At 49.3% G+C, this 21,591-nt stretch overlaps 3 protein-coding genes across 20 annotated transcripts in view; 2 read left to right on the forward strand and 1 right to left on the reverse strand.

Annotated features, from left to right (window-relative positions):
- LOC126984542 (uncharacterized) overlaps window positions 1–21,185 on the reverse strand; it is a 135,158-nt gene extending 113,973 nt beyond the window's left edge. For 13 of the 17 annotated variants that reach the window (XR_007736987.1, XM_050838274.1, XM_050838268.1 and 10 more), the window contains exons 1-2: window positions 20,519–21,185; window positions 20,125–20,421 (exon numbers count right to left, since the gene is read on the reverse strand). Coding sequence is in view for 14 of the 17 variants with exons in the window: in XM_050838274.1 (XP_050694231.1) it covers window positions 20,125–20,421; window positions 20,519–20,676 (455 nt within the window). In the remaining 3 variants the exon portion in view is untranslated. The remainder of the gene's footprint in view (window positions 1–20,124; window positions 20,422–20,518) is intronic. The other 4 variants (XR_007736985.1, XR_007736986.1, XM_050838263.1 and 1 more) reach the window with 3 other exon arrangements.
- On the forward strand, window positions 6,844–7,920 carry LOC126984545 (zinc finger protein OZF-like). Its single transcript, XM_050838279.1, has one exon. The coding sequence runs from the start codon at window positions 6,844–6,846 to the stop codon at window positions 7,918–7,920; it is 1,077 nt and encodes a 358-aa protein (XP_050694236.1).
- On the forward strand, window positions 11,644–17,478 carry LOC126984546 (uncharacterized). 2 transcript variants are annotated; one of them, XM_050838281.1, is made up of 4 exons: window positions 11,644–11,735; window positions 11,847–12,345; window positions 14,922–15,992; window positions 17,246–17,478. In XM_050838281.1, the coding sequence occupies exon 3, from the start codon at window positions 15,061–15,063 to the stop codon at window positions 15,988–15,990; it is 930 nt and encodes a 309-aa protein (XP_050694238.1). In that variant the 5' UTR covers window positions 11,644–11,735; window positions 11,847–12,345; window positions 14,922–15,060; the 3' UTR covers window positions 15,991–15,992; window positions 17,246–17,478. The 2 variants fall into 2 exon arrangements, with proteins under 2 accessions (XP_050694238.1, XP_050694237.1); XM_050838280.1 differs by lacking the exon at window positions 11,644–11,735 and having other exon boundaries at window positions 11,792–12,345.
- Window positions 21,186–21,591: the final 406 nt, after the last annotated feature.

Here is a 21,591-nt window from a genome sequence, read left to right on the forward strand (position 1 = left end):
TATGTGTACCTATTAAGAAATATGGCAGCCCCACAGAAGAGTGCCTGGCTATGTAGTGACCAGCAGATAACAATATTTCGTCTGTGTAGCGTGTTTGAGGCTCGTGTAGCGGAATTATAAAGTTCCAGCTGGCAACACTGACAGGACAACAACAACACACGCCGAGGCCGCCGCCGAGGCCAAGAACCAGCCCCGTAAAACACTGCAGAAGAAGAATTAGAGGCAACCAGCCCCTAAAACACTGCCAGGACAACAACAACACACGCCGAGGCCGCCACCGTGAAGTATATATCACTAGAGGCAACCAGCCCCTGAAACACTGCACACCACGAGCCGAGGCCGCGAGTATATATATCACTAGAGGCAACCAGCCCCTAAAACACTGCCAGGACAACAACAACACACGCCGAGGCCGCCACCGTGAAGTATATATCACTAGAGGCAACCAGCCCCTGAAACACTGCCAGGACAACAACAACACACGCCGAGGCCGCCACCGTGAAGTATATATCACTAGAGGCAACCAGCCCCTAAAACACTGCCAGGACAACAACAACACACGCCGAGGCCGCCACCGTGAAGTATATATCACTAGAGGCAACCAGCCCCTAAACCACGGCCAGGACAACAACAACAGCCGCCACCGTGAAGTATATATCACTAGAGGCAACCAGCCCGCCAGGACAACAACAACACACGCCGAGGCTGCCACCGTGAAGTATATATCACTAGAGGCAACCAGCCCCTAAAACACTGCCAGGACAACAACAACACACGCCGAGGCCGCCACCGTGAAGTATATATCACTAGAGGCAACCAGCCCCTAAAACACTGCCAGGACAACAACAACACACGCCGAGGCCGCCGCCGTGAAGTATATATCACTAGAGGCAACCAGCCCCTAAAACACTCCCTCTGCACCGGCCTCACAGCATCCCTGGCCAGGCTCCACACCCACGGGCCAGCGCTGGGGACCTGCTGGCCAGCGACACCCTCAGCCCCAACACTGCCAGGACAACACCTCCACCACCGCCGCCGGAAAGTCCACTCCCTCTGCACCGGCCCCACAGCATCCCTGGCCAGGCTCCACACCCACGGGCCAGCGACACCCTCAGCCCCAACACTGCCAGGACAACACCTCCACCACCGCCGCCGGAAAGTCCACTCCCTCTGCACCGGCCTCACAGCATCCCTGGCCAGGCTCCACACCCACGGGCCAGCGACACCCTCAGCCCCAACACTGCCAGGACAACACCTCCACCACCGCCGCCGGGAAGTCAACTCTGGACAATTTACGGTTTCACCCAACCAATGATTTTCTCACGTGGTTCATGTTTTTCTGGTGATAGATGTAGTGAATTGCATGATTATGTATATCATTTCTGTCGCAAATGTCTACTTTTCGAGTTATGCCTCTTTTCAAGTTGTGCCTATCCCCTGCCCTCAAGTGTACACAGACCTTCCTGTAGAAGTCCAGTCAGCCTGACAGGATCCCCACCCTGGTGACAGAACGACACACTAACAACAGCCTCCAGCATTTAACACTGACGGGGCTCAGGAGGCCATGGTCCCACAGCCTAACTGGCCCCCTGAAACACTCCAGAAGAAGAAGAAGCATGAGTGGTCAGGATAAGCAGGAGCAGACTGCTGCAGGGGGCAGGAGGGTCAGTGGTCAGCAGATGAAGCAACTTGCTGCTGGCAACTCCAGCAACAAAGGAAAGAGGAAGTTTGTGTGTCTGGAGTGTGGAAAAGAATTCACCACAAGGAGAGGCCTCAGTTATCACACCCTTGCACATAGTGGTGTTAAGAACTATGAATGCAAGGAATGTGGGAAAAAATTTATCCAGAAGAGTGACCTTAATACACACACCCTTACACACACTGGTGTGAAGAACTATGAATGTATGGAATGTGGGAAACATTTCAGCCAGAAGGGTACCCTTGATACACACACCCTTACACACACTGGTGTGAAGAACTATGAATGTAAGGAATGTGGGAAACATTTCAGCCAGAAGGGTCACCTTGATACACACACCCTTACACACACTGGTGTTAAGAACTATGAATGTATGGAATGTGGGAAAAAATTCACCCGGAAGAGTCACCTTGATACACACACCCTTACACACACTGGTGTAAAAAACTATGAATGTAAGGAATGTGGAAAACAATTCAGCCTGAAGAGTGCCCTAGATAGACACACCCTTACACACACTGGTGTAAAAAGTCATGAGTGTGAAGAGTGCGGGAAGAGGTTCAGTTTGAAGCAGGCACTTAGTCAACACGTCTTCAGGCACTATGGCCTTAGAGAGTTCAAGTGTGATGTTTGTGGAAAGCTCTTTAAGATAAAGAAAGACATTGCCAAGCACATGAAGATCCACTTCTGAAGTGTGTCTACCAACAGTAGTTATAGTGACCAGGGTATTAACAGCAGCTGAGCCTGATAGGGAAAGGGAAGTGAAGGAGAGGTAAAAGTGATCTTGTAAGACAAGGCAGAAAGAAGGCTTGCCTGTGAAGTGATAAAAGGAGAGGAGCCACAGCAAGTGTGCTTCTGTATGCAGATGACGTGGTAGTCATGAGTAAGTCAGCGGAGGAACTGCAGGAACTATTAGATGTGGTTAATGAGTATGGGAGAGATCTTGGAGTGAAATTTAGTAGTGAGAAAAGTCAGATAATGGTTGTGAATGGGGCAGAAGATGAGAGAAATAGGACCTGGAGGCTAGGAGACACAGAGCTAGGGCAAACAGATGCATACAAGTACCTGGGTGTATGGATGAGTCCGAGCGGATGTGAAAGGACAAGAATGAGATTAGTCTAGTGAATCAATGGGTGGGCCGTCTGGGAAGTGCGGCAAGAATGAGAGCATGTAAATATGATGTGCTGAGAAAGGTGTGGAAGAGTGTAGCAGTGCCGAGTGTGATGTATGGGATGGAGGTGATTACATGGAGTGAGTCGGAAATGGATAAATTGGACGTAGGGCAAAATAGGATTGGTAGTGTTACGCCAGGGGGTATATTTTTGGGGGTATTTATGTTATTTGTATGGGGGTGGGTGCTAGTTTGGGGCGCGGAGGGCTGTGATGGCCGGCGGCGGGCGGGAAGGTAACGTCGAAGCGAGCCTCGTCGCGGGGACAGAAAGAGGGCCGAGCTGCGAGGGACAAGAGACGTGCGCCGCGCGCCGCTGCCTGCGCGTGCCTTGCCCGCTTTTGTGAGTCCTGTGCTGTTTTTACCCCCCTCTGAGTACTGGGAGTTATTGTGCCTTGTAAACCAGTGTTCTGTACGTGTTAGAGCTGTTAAGTAAAGTAGAAAACCTGCGCTGTCAGCCTCTTTGCCCTGCCTTGCTTCCCTCGTGTTGGGGCGGCCGTGGGAGTGTTGGCGCGGTGTCTTGCTGTTCTGGGTGTTCGCAACCCGTGTGTGGTGGGCTGGGGTTGAGGCACACCGCCTGCCCGTGCTTGGAGTGTGGTGTGCGGGCCGGTGGTGTAACAGTAGGTTAGCTTTGAATGCACCAAGGTATGCAGCGGTGGAAGCTTTGTGGGGTGATATGGGGTGGAGCATGGATTAAATAGAGAGGATTGTTCACTGAGCATTTGTTTTCCCGGCATGCACCGCGGCCGTGACGTCACGCCTGTCAGCTGTTCAAGTGGTTCCCACGCGCCGTATTTAACGTGCCGATATGGGTGTTTGTGCGGTGTTTGGGTGCTCCAGCAACACAAGGCATGCAGGAAAAGGTGGCCTGAGGTTCTACAGGTTCCCCAGAGACAAGAAAACTCGCCGGAAGTGGATAAGAGTGTGCAGGCGGAGTGATAAATATGACATCAAGCTTGCCCGCGTTTGCTCCCTTCACTTCCAGGAGAGCGATTATTCTCATGGAAGGGGCGATGGTACTACTTTTACATCAAGGAACACACGGGAACTGAAACCAGGAGCTGTGCCATCCCAACATATTCCATCAAAACCACATGCAGGTATGTATTCATCGAAACTACTTTTTTCCTGGGTAAAAGTTTGTCATGTCTCGCATCAACAAGGGCGTAGCAAGAAATCTGGGGTCCCGGGGGTGCTTGGCTCATTGGGGCTCCTCACACGCTTCTGCACATGAGGATGGCAACAAAGGTGCTCCCAATTTGGTCATTTACCGGTTGGGACCCTCCTTTGCTGGGGGCCCAAGGGGTGTCTTCAAATATGGCCCGAGGGGTGTCCTCAGAGGAACTCAAAAGGGATCACGAAGTGCACAGGAGCTCAATAGAGATGCTCTGGCCATACAACATTATGAACTAAAAATGGTTGTTCCATGATACTTCGTTGTATCTGGTCAGCCATCTGTTTGCTGATAGGGTTAGGCAAGGTCAGAGTCTTGCTAGGATTGGTTAGTTTAGATTAGTTAATTTAAAATTAGCAATAGGGCGCTATTTTTAGGTATACCACAAGTCTGTGTGTAGGATATGATTTACCGTGCTACAAATGCAAAATGCAAGATAATTCCACCTAAAAGTTCCACATTTAGCTGCTGTGTATAATATAAAGAACTTGGTGAGTGTAAGTTCAAATTTGTCACCGCACGTATTTCCCTGGCTAGAACATGCGATAAAGCTTGAATGCTAAGTGGCAAGGACAAATTTAGAAAAGAGGTAGGTAAATTTGTGAGTATGTAACTGCATAATCATAAGTGAAAAGTAAGGATTCTCAAGTTATTTACTAGGCTACGAGTAGCTGCTAGTTCAGTTTTTGCAATAGTTATTATGGCATTTCTTATTATTATTTTAGTCACCGATATGTTCGTAGGGCTACAAGAAGGGAATATGAAACACGAAAATATATGTATACAGCATCTGACACAGCTCCACATAAACTTGTTGTTTTTTGTTCTCTTGGTTATTTTCTCGATTTGGTGCATAAATGTCGCATCCTACTATCAGAGTTTTATTTTTTACTAGTTTCATATTATGCTGCGTTAAACTAACTTAAAGGTTATTTTATTTAAATGAATAAAAGCCAGAATGAAGCAGTTCCTCTCTGTACCCGCGGGGCTTTGGGAACCAGTGCGCACGAGTTGCGGGAGTGACGTCACGGTTCCCCGCCACGTCATAACAATGACGTCGGCATGAACTATCCTCTCTTTAATCCATGGGGTGGAGTACCTTTAGGGAAAGATTTAGGAAGGCTACCCTTAGATAAAAAGTCAGATTGGAACGAATGGATGACGCGAGATTGGCACGGAAGGTTTGCTTGTGGAGTGTGCATGAGAGCAAATGGATTAAAAACTGCATGAGAATGGTTGGTGACAGTGGTATGCGAGTCAGGTGGGTGAGCAGAGAGAAAGGGAGGCGTTTCTTTGAATGGAAGGTGACTGACAGGAACAGTGAGGGTCTAGAATGGGATGTGAGAAAGTGGAAGAGAGAGATGGACAGTGCAGTGAAAGGTGACGGTCTGAGGAGGTGGAAACATGCGATGGAGCGAAAGACTACTTTGGAGTGGTACAATGAAAAGGAAGCCCCGCAGTGTGTCAGCTGGTATGATGGAAGCCTGGGGGGTGATCTTCTCTTCCAAGCTCCAGTGCAGTGTATGAATGTGTGCAAGAAATTACTGGTGGTCTGAGTCCCGCAGCAAAGTATGCCAGATGTGTGACAGGGGTGTGGATGAAACTGTCGCGCATGTGATACTGGTGTGTGGGAGGTACCGGAGAGAAAGGACGGAGATGATGAGGGTGGCACTGAGTGAGATGGGCTGGGATGTGAATGGGAGGATTGCAAGGACAGAGAGGGAATGGATACTGAGTGATGAAGCAAATTATATAATTATAGAAGCCATGAAGAGTTTTCTGGAAAAGATGTGGTGTGCAAGAAATAGGGAATTGGAAGATTTGTAATGGATACTGCTTGTGTTGTTTTATTTTTACAGGTTGTGCCGATACGAAGGTAACCATACATTTGGAGAGGCACACAGGACCAACACGAGGAAACAACTTGAAACTTAGTAAGACTAGATCTAGGACTCAGAAGAGGCAAACGTTTTTCAGCTGCAGAGTTGTGGACGCCTGGAATAGTCTTCCTAATGATGTCATAGAGGCAGTGAGCATAACATTCCTTTGAAAAGCGATTGGACAAGTTTTGGGCGGATCAACCAATCAAGTACAATTGGAAGGAGAAATTAATAACCACCAGTGCCCACCACCGTAGTATAAGTTTAAACAGTGACGACACAGAGGATCTGGATATTGAGGCCTAGAGGCCTGCGTCCAGTATTTCCGTAAGGTTCCGTAAGGAAGGCCTGACTCTCCAACGGGTCACCTGTACAGCAAGAGCAAGAGCAACAACAACAACAACAGGCCGCCGCCGCCAAGCACGCCCCGCTAATTAAACTGCACAAGAACTCTATAGAGGCACCAGCCCCTTAAACACTGCCTGGACAACAAAGGCAACCAGCCCCCAAAACACTGCCAGGACAACAAAGGCAACCAGGCCCTAAAACCCTCCTGAGGAAGAAGAGGCCGTGGTTCCGCGGCCTAACCAGCCCCGTAAAACACTGAAGAAAAATAAGAATCCTTCTCCCCAAACTGCCTGCTGCCATTACTGCTGCTACGACAACCACTCTGCTTCCTGATCACGGCACTGACGACCGAGCCCAGCACAGCAACAACAGCTTACTACAGGTGTGGAGGAAAGAGAACAGGGACAACAGCAACACACTCCAAGGCTGCCGCCGCAAAGGTTGGGGCGCCTTCCTTAGCAAGACAGGCAGCCCACCACGCCGGTGTGTGGAGGAACAGAGAACAGGGACAACAACAACATACTCAGCTGCCTCAAAGGTTGGGGCTGCCTCTCCTGCAGGGCTGGACAGCAGCATGAGTGGCCAGGACAAGCAGGAGCAGACTGCTGCAAGGGGCAGGATGGTCAGTGGTCATCAGATGAGGCAACTTGCTGCTGGCAACTCCAGCAACAAAGGAGAGAGGAAGTTTGTGTGTCTGGAGTGTGGAAAAGAATTCACCTCAAGGGGAGGCCTCAGATATCACACCCATATACACACTGGTGTGAAGAACTATGAATGTAAGGAATGTGGGAAAAAATTCATCCAGAAGAGTAACCTTGATAAACACACCCTTACACACACTGGTGTGAAGAACTATGAATGTAAGGAATGTGGTAAAAAATTCATCCTGAAGTCTACCCTTGATACACACACCCTTACACACACTGGTGTGAAAAACTATGAATGTAAGGAATGTGGGAAAAAATTCATCAAGAAGAGTCACCTTGATACACACACCCTTACACACACTGGTGTGAAGAACTATGAATGTAAGGAATGTGGGAAAAAATTCATCAAGAAGAGTCACCTTGACAGACACACCCTTACACACACTGGTGTGAAGAACTATGAATGTAGGGAATGTGGGAAAAAATTCATCCAGAAGAATAACCTTGATAGACACACCCTTACACACACTGGTGTGAAGAACTATGAATGTAAGGAATGTGGGAAAAAATTCATCCAGAAGAGTACCCTTGACAGACACACCCTTACACACACTGGTGTGAAGAACTATGAATGTAAGGAATGTGGGAAAAAAATCAGCCGGAAGAGTGACCTTGATACACACATCCTTACACACACTGGTGTGAAGAACTATGAATGTAAGGAATGTGGGAAAAAATTCATCAAGAAGAGTGACCTTGATAGACACACGCTTACACACACTGGTGTAAAAAGTCATGAATGTGAAGAGTGCGGGAAGAGGTTCAGTGTGAAGGCAGCACTCAATCAACACGTCGTGAGGCACTATGGCCTTAGAGAGTTCAAGTGTGATGTTTGTGGAAAGCTCTTTAAGGCAAAAAAAGACATTGCCAGGCACATGAAGATCCACTTCAGAAGTGTGTCTGCCTACAGTAGTTATAGTGACCAGGGTGTTGGCAGCAGCTGAGCCTGATAGGGAAAGGGAAGTGAAGGAGAGGTAAAAGTGATCTTGTAAGACAAGGAAGAAAGAAGGCTTGCCTGTGAAGTGATAAAAGGAGAGGAGCCACAGCAAGAAGAGGAAGGGAAATACTGATGGCTGACTTTCCACAGCTGTGGCAGCTGCACCTGGGCCTGGAGCCTGGTTGAGTCTCACAGCTACAGTGAATTACTTACTCCTCTGTGAGGTGAGGGGCAAGAGAATGTCACCTAACACTAAAATAGCTGGAACATGTATTTATAAGCCATTGCTGCAGCAAAAGAATCAATGCCTGGTAACTGTGGAGAATCACTCTGCGCCTCCAAAATATGATATGATATTTTTTCCATTACTCAGGAATTATTATTCGTGCGGAAGATATATATATATATATATATATATATATATATATATATATATATATATATATATATATATATATATATATATATATATATATATATATATATATATTCTGCATGAATAATAATTCCTGAGTGATGGAAAAAATATTTTTAATGACGGATCAACCTCCAAGTCCAGATGTAAACAATTTTGGTGAATGCTCTGCTGTGCCCTTTATGCCATTTATGGATGGGTTTACGGTCATTTCGCCCACATATAAGAGTCAGTTCGCCCACATGTAAAAGTCAATTTGCCCACACGTTCCATATCTCGTCCACATTGTTGGAATGGTCATATACCATGTAAATGGTGTGTAGTTGGAGAGGCCACCACCAGGGCAGTGCAGCAGTAGAAGGGTTGTTGGGGCTGTTATTGAGTGGTAAATAGAGAATTAAAAAAGAAAAGCTATAAGTAAGTTTATTAAATCCATGTGCTGAATATAAATAAAGAATTAAACCTTTAAAACCTACTTAAATAACCTTTACTAAAAAAAATACATCCATGCAAAAATTCAGCTCCACACGTCATTGAAATGAGTGCAAGCTTTCAGCAATTGATATGATGACCTCTCGCCCCTTGAATGCTCATCCCAAAGAGCGAATATATTCTACACTGCATTATTTTCTCTCTTTTACAAATAAACAATGAGAATGATCAGCTGCAATTTTATTAACAGTGTTACTCATTGTATTGAAGTGTAATTAATGGTTACAATTGTCCCAGAGAAACAGGCATATTTTACGATAACTGAAAGAATAGTTCAAGCTTTATGGGCACAATAGCCTATTCAATGGTGACACATGCTGGCAATGAATATACCCCACTGAAACGCGCGGTAAACAAGTGAGAGGTCAATGAACCACCGATAGGTAACCTTGGGCGAAATGACTCCATAATATGGGCGAAATAACTCCGTAGTGTGGCCGAAATGATTCCATGGTGTGGCGAAATGGCCGGGTACCTATATGGATGAGTCGAATCTAGAAATTACCATTTTAGCCCCTGATAAGGATATACTGCTGAGTCTGAACGAAAACAATTTAAAGCGATTTGAAGAAAGCAGTGCCAAAGAATCGTTTTCCCAACGTTCAGAGCCTACTGTAGGAGTGGCCCATAATCTTGGACCATTGGACGGTTCGCCGAAGATTCGGGGAACCGTCCAGAGACCATCGGCGAAGTGGCACGCAGCGAACCGTCTCGCAATTGGGGCCATCAAAGGCAGGTGTGGGGGCGTCGCGTCAGGGCAGGTGTGGGGGGGTCGCGTCAGAGCAGGTGTGGGGGCGTCGCGTCAGGGCAGGTGTGGGGCCGTCGCGTCAGGGCAGGTGTGGGGCCGTCGCGTCAGGGAAGGTGTGGGGGGTCGCGTCAGGGCAGGTGTGGGGGGGTCGCGTCAGGGCAGGTGTGGGGCCGTCGCGTCAGGGCAGGTGTGGGGCCGTCGCTTCAGGGCAGGTGGGGCGTCGCGTCAGGGCAGGTGTGGGGGGGTCGCGTCAGGGCAGGTGTGGGGGCGTCGCGTCAGGGCAGGTGTGGGGCCGTCGCGTCAGGGCAGGTGTGGGGCCGTCGCGTCAGGGCAGGTGTGGGGCCGTCGCGTCAGGGCAGGTGTGGGGCCGCGTCAGGGCAGGTGTGGGGGTCGCGTCAGGGCAGGTGTGGGGGCGTCGCGTCAGGGCAGGTGTGGGGGCGTCGCGTCAGGGCAGGTGTGGGGCCGTCGCGTCAGGGCAGGTGTGGGGGGGTCGCGTCAGGGCAGGTGTGGGGGGTCGCGTCAGAGCAGGTGTGGGGGCGTCGCGTCAGGGCAGGTGTGGGGGGGTCGCGTCAGGGCAGGTGTGGGGGGGTCGCGTCAGGGCAGGTGTGGGGCCGTCGCGTCAGGGCAGGTGTGGGGCCGTCGCGTCAGGGCAGGTGTGGGGGGGTCGCGTCAGGGCAGGTGTGGGGGGGTCGCGTCAGGGCAGGTGAGGGGGGGTCGCGTCAGGGCAGGTGTGGGGGCGTCGCGTCAGGGCAGGTGTGGGGGGTCGCGTCAGGGCAGGTGTGGGGCGTCGCGTCAGGGCAGGTGTGGGGCCGTCGCGTCAAGGCAGGTGTGGGGGGGTCGCGTCAGGGCAGGTGTGGGGCCGTCGCGTCAGGGCAGGTGTGGGGGGGTCGCGTCAGGGCAGGTGTGGGGGCGTCGCGTCAGGGCAGGTGTGGGGGCGTCGCGTCCGGGCAGGTGGGGCCGTCGCGTCACCGCAGCGGTGGGGCCGTCGCGTCAGGGCAGGTGTGGGGCCGTCGCGTCAGGGCAGGTGTGGGGGCGCGTCACGGCAGGTGTGGGGGGGTCGCGTCAGGGCAGGTGTGGGGCCGTCGCGTCAGGGCAGGTGTGGGGCCGTCGCGTCAGGGCAGGTGTGGGGCCGTCGCGTCAGGGCAGGTGTGGGGCCGTCGCGTCAGGGCAGGTGTGGGGCCGTCGCGTCAGGGCAGGTGTGGGGCCGTCGCGTCAGGGCAGGTGTGGGGCCGTCGCGTCAGGGCAGGTGTGGGGGGGTCGCGTCAGGGCAGGTGTGGGGGCGTCGCGTCAGGGCAGGTGTGGGGGCGTCGCGTCAGGGCAGGTGTGGGGGGGTCGCGTCAGGGCAGGTGTGGGGGGGTCGCGTCAGGGCAGGTGTGGGGGCGTCGCGTCAGGGCAGGTGTGGGGGGGTCGCGTCAGGGACGGTGTGGGGGGGTCGCGTCAGGGCCGGTGTGGGGGTCGCGTCAGGGCAGGTGTGGGGCCGCGTCAGGGCAGGTGTGGGGCCGTCGCGTCAGAGCAGGTGTGGGGCCGTCGCGTCAGGGCAGGTGTGGGGCCGTCGCGTCAAGGCAGGTGTGGGGCCGTCGCGTCAGGGCAGGTGTGGGGGCGTCGCGTCAGGGCAGGTGTGGGGCCGTCGCGTCAGGGCAGGTGTGGGGCCGTCGCGTCAGGGCAGGTGTGGGGGCGTCGCGTCACGGCAGGTGTGGGGGGGGTCGCGTCAAGGCAGGTGTGGGGGTCGCGTCAGGGCAGGTGTGGCGGGGTCGCGTCAGGGCAGGTGTGGGGGGGTCGCGTCAGGGCAGGTGTGGGGGGGTCGCGTCAAGGCAGGTGTGGGGGGGTCGCGTCAGGGCAGGTGTGGGGGGGTCGCGTCAGGGCAGGTGTGGGGGGGTCGCGTCAGGGCAGGTGTGGGGGGGTCGCTATACAGTAACCAGCAGATAACATTATTTCGTCTGATGTGGAAATATATTTACAATTAGTATCGTTTGTGGTCCAATGTAGCGTGTTTGAGGCTCGTGCGTGTAGCGGAATTATAAAGTTCCAGTTGGCAACACTGACAGGTGACAACAATGAACAATGCAACAATGCAGGAAATTACTGGTGGTCTGAGTCCCGCATGACAGATGTGTGACAGGGGTGTGGATGTCGAAACTGTCGTGCATGTGATACTGGTGTGTGGGAGGTACCGGAGAGAAAGGACGGAGATGATGAGGGTGGCACTGATGGGCTGGGATGTGAATGGGAGGATTGCAAGGACAGAGAGGGAATGGATGCTGCTGCTGGTGTGTGGGAGGTACCGGAGAGAAAGGACGGAGATGATGAGGGTGGCACTGAGTGAGATGGGCTGGGATGTGAATGGGAGGATTGCAAGGACAGAGAGGGAATGGATGCTGCTGCTGCTGGGACTGAGTGATGAAGCAAATGATAGAATTATAGAAGCCATGAAGAGTTTTCTGGAAAAGATGTGGTGTGCAAGAAATAGGGAATTGGAAGATTTGTAATGGATACTGCTTGTGTTGTTTTTAGTTTTACAGGTATATGAAAGTCTGACTCTCCAACGGGTCACCTGTACAGCAAGAGCAAGAGCAACAACAACAACAGCACGCGCCGAGGCCCGAGCTGCATCCCTTCTACGGGGCTCTGGAGGCTGTGGTGTGGTCCCGCAGCCTCACTAGCCCCATAAAACACCCAAGAAGAAGCATCCCTTCTGGCCCTGCCCAACCAGCCCCCTAAAACACCCCAGAAGAAGGCGACGACGAAGGCTCCACACCCACGGGCCAGCGCTGAAAAAGGTTAGATGATATACCTCAGGGAGAACCGATCTAAAGGGATTTGGGTCAATGATGCGTAGGGCACTTGTCAGGTGATACTATAATGAGGAGGAATTTACATAACTGCACACCTGACAGTAAACACATAGCTTATGACACACTTGTGAGACCAACACTTAAATACTGCTCAATGGTGTGGGAAGCTTATGACACACTTGTGAGACCAACACTAATACTGCTCTACGGTATGGGAAGCTTATGACACACTTGTGAGACCAACACTTTAATACTGCTCTACGGTGTGGGAAGCTTATGACACACTTGTGAGACCAACACTTAAATACTGCTCAATGGTGTGGGAAGCTTATGACACACTTGTGAGACCAACACTTTAATACTGCTCTATGGTATGGGAAGCTTATGACACACTTGTGAGACCAACACTTTAATACTGCTCTACGGTGTGGGAAGCTTATGACACACTTGTGAGACCAACACTTTAATACTGCTCTATGGTGTGGGAAGCTTATGACACACTTGTGAGACCAACACTTTAATACTGCTCTATGGTGTGGGAAGCTTATAACACGCTTGTGAGACCAACACTTTAATACTGCTCTACGGTGTGGGAAGCTTATAACACGCTTGTGAGACCAACACTTGAATACTGCTCTATGGTGTGGGATCCTTACACTCACAGTAGTCTTCTGGAAGAGGCCCAGCTCACACAGAAACGTTGATAGGTTAGAACAAATCAACACCAAGGAGGCTAGATTCGTTACAAACAATTACACTTGAACGCCTGGAATCACAACACGGATCAAACAACAGATAAACATGGAACCTCTTCACATACGCAGACAAGAGCACAGACTTACTTATGTACAAGATCACAAGCACTCACATTGACATTGACCCACAAACATACTTTCACAATGCAAACTGTCAACGTACTTGTAACACACACATCCATAAATACCAAACATATCACACTAACACTTACATCAGTGTAAGTAGGGAGGTCGTGATTAGACAGATAGATAGACTCAGAAGTTACTAAGGCGCCAGGGCCAGATGAAATTTTTCCCAGGGTATTAAAAGAATGTAAATCTGAAATCAGTGGGCAGCTAACAAAAGTTTTTAGGAAGTAGCTAAACACAGGGGTGGTGCCTGTTTCGTGGAGGCAGGCACACGTTATTCCAGTATTTAAGAAGGGAGACAAATCTATACAAAATTATAGGCGTTGGGCTGACTAGTTTGACGTCAGAATTAGGTAAAATGCTTGAGTCAATAATAGCAGATAGTATTAGGGACCATATTGACAGACATAATTCAATTCACGACTCACAGCATGAGTTTACTAAAGGAAAGTCGTGCCTTACTAATCTTTTATCCTTTTACAATAGAGTATATGAGGCAGCTAACAATGAGAGTTACGATGTAGTTTATCTTGATTTTAGTAAAGCCTTCGATAAAGTACCTCACCAGAGACTGTTAAATAAAGTCAGGGCTCATGGAATGGGAGGGAAGGTTTATGATTGGATTAGGGCGTGGATTAGCAACAGGAAACAGAGGGTTACCATTAACGGTAAGATATCCGAATGGGGTAATGTTACCAGTGGGGTTCCTCAATGTTCAGTTTTAGGCCCATTTTTATTCATTTTCCACATCAATGACATAGACAATGGGATAACTAGTGACATGGGTAAATTTGCGGATGGCACCAAAATAGGACGCACTATTAGGACAGGGGAGGATGCTAGAGCACTGCAGGAGGATCTCAACAAACTGTCAGCTTGGTCAGAGAAATGGCAGATGGATTTTAACATCACCAAGTTTAGCATACTTAGTATAGGAACACGCAACCCATTACACAGGTATAGTTTAGACTCCACAGCGATAAATAGAGCAGAATGTGAAAGGGATTTGGGAGTGTTGGTGAACTCTGACCTAAAACTAAGGAAGCAATGTATTAGTGCAAGGAATAGGGCTAACAGGGTATTAGGCTTTATTAACAGAACGGTAACCAACAGGAGTACAGAGGTCATCCCCAGACTCTATTTAGCGTTAGTTAGGCCACACTTAGATTATGCTGTCCAGTTTTGGTGCCCACACTACAGAATGGACATCAACTTGCTAGAATCAGTTCAGAGGAGGATGACCAAGATGATTCAGGGGCTGAGGAACCTCCCATATCAAGATAGGCTGAAACATCTCAACTTACATTCACTAGAGAGACGAAGAGTGCGGGGAGATCTGATAGAAGTATTCAAATGGGTCAAGGGTTACAACAAAGGCGATATAAGTAAAGTACTGAGAATTAGCCACCAGGATAGAACACGCAGTAATGGATTTAAATTAGAAAAGTATAGATTTAGGAGGGAAATTGGCAGGCATTGGATTAGTAATAGGGTGGCGGGGGGATGGGATAGACTCATCAATCACATAGTGAGTGCAGGGACGATAGCTTGTTTTAAGAGGAGACTGGATAGCTACATGGATGAGGATGGCAGGTGGTAGTGGGGGGGGGATCTGGAGCTGCCTTGTGTAGGCCAGTCGGCCTCTTGCGGTCTCCCTATGTTCTTATGTTCTTACAGCATCCCTGGCCAGGCTCCACACCCATGGGCCAGCGCTGGGGACCTGCTGGCCAGCCACACCCTCAGCCCCAACACTGCCAGGACAACGCCTCCACCACCGCCGCCGGGAAGTCAGCTCCCTCTACACTGGCGTTTAGAGATGGCGGACACATGTGGTGGATGTGACTGGAACTTGATTGAATTGGGGTGGATGTTTCAGGATGAAGAGAAAACTTTAGATTTCTTGTGCGGCCACAAATTGATACGGCGCACCTATAAGTGCCCAAAATGTGACAGTGACCTCGATATTAAGAAAAATTTTGTGTTTAGGTGTGACCGGCAGCGTCGTGTTCAAAACAACAAGAAATCTGTGGTTCAGCGCTGCCGGTTCTTCCGCTCGGCAAAGAAGAACTCGTGGTTCAGCAGGTCCAACTTGAGTGTCAGCCAGATCATATATGTGACATATTTGTGGAACCAACGACAAAAAACTGTCAAATTTTGTGCGCGGGAAGTGCGTGTTGACGCCAAGACAGTCATTGACTGGTTTTCTTTTTGTCGGGAAGTGGCTGTGGACTATTGCGTCCACAACTCTGCCAAACTTGGTGGCCAGGGCAAGACTGTGGAGGTCGATGAAGCCAAGTTTGACAAGAGAAATTACAAAGGTGGACGTGTTATAGAAGGCACGTGGGTAGTGGGTGGCGTGGAGAGAGGCTCCAGCAAAGCCTTCCTAGTGCCTGTGGTGAGCCGGGACGAGGAGACTCTCCTGAGAGTTATCCAAGACAACATTCTCCCGGGCACTCACATAGTTACAGACTGCCGGAGCAGCTACAATAACCTAAGTGCCAAAGGCTACACCCACTCCACAGTCAAGCACTCATTGAACTTTGTGGATCGTCAGAGTGGTGTCCACACCCAAAATGTACAGCAGGAGTGGAGGGAAGGGAGGGGCAACATTCCCAGGTGTGGGAGGCGCACTCACCGTATCGCCAGCTATTTGGCCGAGTCCATGTTCAAGCGGACGTTCCCGGATGTTGCCGAGCGGTTCCACCACTTCCTTCTCCACGCTGCAACAATATATTCCGTCCAGTAAAGGTAAGGGGTTATCATTTTAAGGTGGGGGTGTCCAGGGATCCAGTTTTAACCTGGTAGCGGCAGGGATCATGTTTCTTAATGGTCCCTCTAAGCGAGAAAAATGAGAAAAAATCATCACTCACACAAACCATTTCATTATATATATCAAAGCATTTGTGATCAGTTTATGTATCATCTATTTTGAGGGGTTTAAATCATGGCACAAATTTGGCCCGTCGCTGCTACATGGTAAAGCCACAAATTTGGCCTGTCGCTGCTACACGGTAAAGCCACAAATTTGGCCTGTCGCTGCTACATGGTAAAGCCACAAATTTGGCCTGTCGCTGCTACATGGTAAAGCCACAAATTTGGCCCGTCGCTGCTACACGGTAAAGCCACAAATTTGGCCCGTCGCTGCTACACGGTAAAGCCACAAATTTGGCCCGTCGCTGCTACACGGTAAAGCCACAAATTTGGCCCGTCGCTGCTACATGGTAAAGCCACAAATTTGGCCCGTCGCTGCTACATGGTAAAGCCACAAATTTGGCCCATCGCTGCTACACGGTTAATGGGCAAGAGGTTCCAGAGTTCAAGTAGTTGGTTTAGTTTATTATCCTCAGCGGCGATAGGTTAGGTTAGGTTAGGTTATGCCAATAGTGCACTATACTTTGTTTCTTGTTGTTATTTCGTTGATTTTCAACCTTATTACAAGCACAAATTACTCGTTTTCATGCTCCCCCACCCAAAACTCCCAATTTCCCACGGGTCCCCCAAGATCGTTAGGGGAAGGGGATTAGGCCTTTTTCTTTTCTTTTAAGTACTTGCCCCTTCATATTATGGTTGAGGGACATGTATTTTGTCCCTTAACTATAACATGGAAAACATAATATCGTATTTCGGAGGCGCGGAGTGACTCCACTATTACTGTCCGGTGACCCGTGCCAAGAAACATGAACTGTGTGTGAACCTACGTGAGTTGTGGTGGAGGAGACCTCAGACACTCCGCCCACCACTACCCAATCAGCAGCATCCTTTCCTGCCCGGCTAGGGGTGGGCAAGATTGGGACAGCCTCTATATTGTGCAAAGATTGGGAAAGTGTCTTTAGTTTTGCAAAGGTACATTAACAAAGTCTCCCCTCCATGCCAAATTCTCGGGGCCAGCTGCAGCATAACTAATATGTAAACAAAGTCTCCCCTCACCGTGCAGAATGTTTAGGTCCGGCTGCATCAGTGGTAACAAACGCACGCACTAACACAGCCTCCCCTCCTCACAGAAAGGGTTCTTCAAGCGCGAGAAGCTGAAGGCACACCGGGCGAGGCTGCAGGGTGCCCCTACCGGCGTCAGTAACCCAACCGCCACCGGATAGTAGAGTCACAGCCGCCAGCCACCAGTGTACGTACTGTCTGTGTTGGGCTGGCCGGGTTATCGTAGACACAGCGCCACGCCAAAGATCCCCAAGTGTTGTAGTGACGTGTAAGTCTGTATGGAGCTGGTGCAGTGTAGAGTAGCGAGGTGTTGTGCGTCCTCTTGTGCTGAAGGAAGAGTGACTTGAGCCTTATGCCATGAACTTCAACATTGTGATTTTGTTTACAAGTTACATAGATATGCCATTGTTTGTCACCACTTGTTTGGCTGTGTGAATAAAGAGTGAACACTTGTGACTTGCCACCCTTTTCTTTGTGGTCCGTGCCTTTGCCCTCGTCAAGGTGCAGTAAAGGGGTTTAGCACTAATGGTTTTGTTTGTAGTGTTGAGGTTGGTATTCCCAGATGATTTTGGCTCTCACATAAGCTACAGGTACTCATTGTGTTATGATGTAGGACTTACAGCTTACGACCAGACCAGTAATACTTTGTTAGCCCCTAAAGCGCGGGTGTTGACAAAACTCAACAGCTGGTTCCTGGGCTCAAACCGCTGGTATTGACACCTGCGCTTTAACCCGTCCGCTGCGATTGGCACGTATTTTGTCTTCACTGGTAGTCTGGTAACATATAGTCCCTGGTCTTTCTCTGCCTCTGTGGTGGATAGTGGAGTGTTTCCCATGTGGTATTGGTGTGCTGGATATCCCTTCACTGGTAGCCTGGTAACATACACTCCCAGGTCTTTCTCTGCCTCTGTGGTGGATAGTGGAGTGTTTCCCATGTGGTATTGGTGTGCTGGATATCCCTTCACTGGTAGCCTGGTAACATACACTCCCAGGTCTTTCTCTGCCTCTGTGGTGGATAGTGGAGTGTTTCCCATGTGGTATTGGTGTGCTGGATATCCCTTCACTGGTAGCCTGGTAACATACACTCCCAGGTCTTTCTCTGCTTCTGTGGTGGATAGTGGAGTGTTTCCCATGTGGTATTGGTGTGCTGGATATCCCTTCACTGGTAGCCTGGTAACATACACTCCCAGGTCTTTCTCTGCCTCTGTGGTGGATAGTGGAGTGTTTCCCATGTGGTATTGGTGTGCTGGATATCCCTTCACTGGTAGCCTGGTAACATACACTCCCAGGTCTTTCTCTGCCTCTGTGGTGGATAGTGGAGTTTCCCATGTGGTATTGGTATGTTGAATTTCCCCTCCCAAGCTGCATGACTTTACATTTTTCTTCATTGAATTATAGCAGCCACTTTTTGTTCCATTCCTGTAGCTTGGCGAGGTCTTCTTGTAGGAAATACGCAGCCAAGGAGTTAAGGGTTCATGTGTTATTGTTGTCTCTCAGTGATGTGATTGTGTTAGTGTCATGTTTGCACGCCTGAAAGAATTTGAAAAAGTTTTTGTTATTTCTTACGTATCTTTAACCTCATGATACAGAGGAAGGGTCAAACTACCACCAGGTTTATAAGACTTCCATTGGTAATGTCCACAACTCCTATGAAAGCCTTGTCAGAGGTGTCTGCTTGGTCGCTGAAATGTGTAAGAATGTGACTCTGATTACTGGCTGGGGTTTGGAACACCACACTGTGCAGCCCCAACCACTGACCACTCTGTTAGGAACAACAACTTTACTACAAAATGTGTCTGTGGAAACTGAGACACACACACACACACACACACACACACACACACACACAATCTTCCTTCTTCTGTATTTCCTCCTGCCTACGACTTGAACTCTTTCAAGAGAAGGGTATCTGGACACCTCTCCTCCCGAAATTGACCTCTCTTTCAGCCACCTCTTTGGTTTCTTTTTGTGAGCAGCGAGTAGCAGGCTTTTTTTTATTGTTTACTTTTTTGTGTGCCCTTGAGCTGTCTCCTTTGTTGTAAAAAACACACACACACACACACACACACACACACAATATTACCATTCAGTTACTGATATACAGACTGGCGGCCCAGGAGGTGACTTGACGCAGCAGGACCTTGGCGAGAGAGCTTCGATCCACAGCCCTTCGGCCCTCAGTGACAGCAGCACTAAAGGTCCAGGAGGAAGGACGCCTTGAGAAGGTTAGTAAAGATCTGATTGTATGGGTCACGGGAGGAACTATATGGGGTCAAAGGTCAGTAGAGGGCGGGAGGGGCGTGATCAAGTATTTCCTCAGGCTGGTAGAGAGATTAATCAGATTCTAATAAGTAGTTTTGTGGGTTCATGTAAGAGGCATTGCCAAACTACCACCAGGGCCATAAAAGTACCAGATTTTTTTATATTTTTATTTATTTATTTATTTATTTTTTACAACAAAGGAGACGGCTCAAGGGCAACAAAAAGCGTGTAGAAAAAAACAGCCCGCTACTCACCACTCCCATAATAGACGGAAGTAAAGAGTAGCCAAAAGAGAGGTCAATTTCGGGTGGTGTCTTGACAATACTACGAAAGCCTTGTCAAATGTGTGAACTTGGGCGCTTCAGTGTTGAAATATAGGGTCCAAATATTGCAACAGGCGGACTACAAGCAATGGGAATGAGACCTGTAGCAAAGGGCCGATAATCTACAAACCAAAAGTATAAAAAATAAAAAAAGATAGACTACAAGTGATGGGAATGAGCCTTAACCCCTTAACTGGGATTTCCTACAAGAAGACCTCACCAAGCTACAGGAGTGGAACAAAAAGTGGCTGCTACAATTCAATGCAGAAAAATGTAAAGTCCTGCACCTTGGGAGGGGATATCCAGCACACCAATACCATATGGGAAACACTCCACTATCCACCACAGAGGCAGAGGAAGACCTGGGAGTGTATGTTACCAGGCTACCAGTGAAGGGATATCCAGCACACCAATACCACATGGGAAACACTCCACTATCCATCACAGAGGCAGAGAAAGACCTGGGAGTGTATGTTACCAGGCTACCAGTGAAGGGATATCCAGCACACCAATACCACATGGGAAACACTCCACTATCCACCACAGAGACAGAGAAAGACCTGGGAGTGTATGTTACCAGGCTACCAGTGAAGGGATATCCAGCACACCAATACCACATGGGAAACACTCCACTATCCACCACAGAGGCAGAGAAAGACCTGGGAGTGTGTTACCAGGCTACCAGTGAAGGGATATCCAGCACACCAATACCACATGGGAAACGCTCCACTATCCACCACAGAGGCAGAGAAAGACCTGGGAGTGTATGTTACCAGGCTACCAGTGAAGGGATATCCAGCACACCAATACCACATGGGAAACGCTCCACTATCCACCACAGAGGCAGAGAAAGACCTGGGAGTGTATGTTACCAGGCTACCAGTGAAGGGATATCCAGCACACCAATACCACATGGGAAACACTCCACTATCCACCACAGAGGCAGAGAAAGACCTGGGAGTGTATGTTACCAGGCTACCAGTGAAGGCGAAATCCGTGCCAATCGCAGCGGATGGGTTGAAAATAGTGAATATACAGGTATCTCCCCTACTCTGATGACTGGGTTAAGTTCTTGAAAAAGTGATGGTGAAGGGAGATGATTGTAGAGCGAGATAGAAATTTAGTTAATAGATGCGACCCTGGACTTATCAATGACCCAAACCACTCTGACACACACACACACACACACACACACACGCACACACATTTAGGTAGCCGGGTAAGGACATGCAAATAAGAGGTTACTTAACGCAATCTTTTATTCTGACCAAAAAATACATATTATATACACACACACACGCACACACACACACCACATTAAATTTCTTTGTGTTTTGTTTGGAGATAAAATTCCTGGAGTTTTATTTTGTTATGTTTGGTTATCTTCCTGATCTCAATGCCCTCTTCCTCCTCCTCCTCCTCCTCCTCTCTTCCTCCTCCTCTTCTTTTTTTTTTTTCCCCCATCAGTGAACTCTTAATGTTTACTTTCTTCTTCCTCCTCCTCCTTTTTCTCCTCTTCTGCTCTTCCTCCTCCTCCTCCTCCTCCTCCTCCTCTCTTCCTCCTCCTCTTCCTCTTTTTTTTTCCCCATTAGTGAACTCTTAATGTTTACTTTCTTCCACCTCCACCTCCTCCTCCTCCTCCTCCTCCTCCTTTTTCTCCTCTTCTGCTCCTCCTCCTCCTTCTCCTCCACACAATAGCCTCTTCAATGTTTTTGTTTTTTTTTGGTTAACTTTTTCTACTTTCCTCCTCCTCCTCCTCTTTCTTCTCCTCTTACACAACTTTCTTCCTCCTCTTTCCCTTCTTCCACAGTTTTCCTCCTCCTCCTCCT

This window comes from Eriocheir sinensis, chromosome 57 (genome assembly GCF_024679095.1).
Source record: "Eriocheir sinensis breed Jianghai 21 chromosome 57, ASM2467909v1, whole genome shotgun sequence".
In the NCBI taxonomy this organism is placed as follows: Eukaryota; Metazoa; Arthropoda; class Malacostraca; order Decapoda; family Varunidae; genus Eriocheir; species Eriocheir sinensis.

Coding starts and splice junctions, on each gene's coding strand:
- LOC126984545 (XM_050838279.1), top strand. CDS start 6,844: ATGAGTGGCCAGGACAAGCAGGAGCAGACTGCTGCAAGGGGCAGGATG.
- LOC126984546 (XM_050838281.1), top strand. CDS start 15,061: ATGGCGGACACATGTGGTGGATGTGACTGGAACTTGATTGAATTGGGG.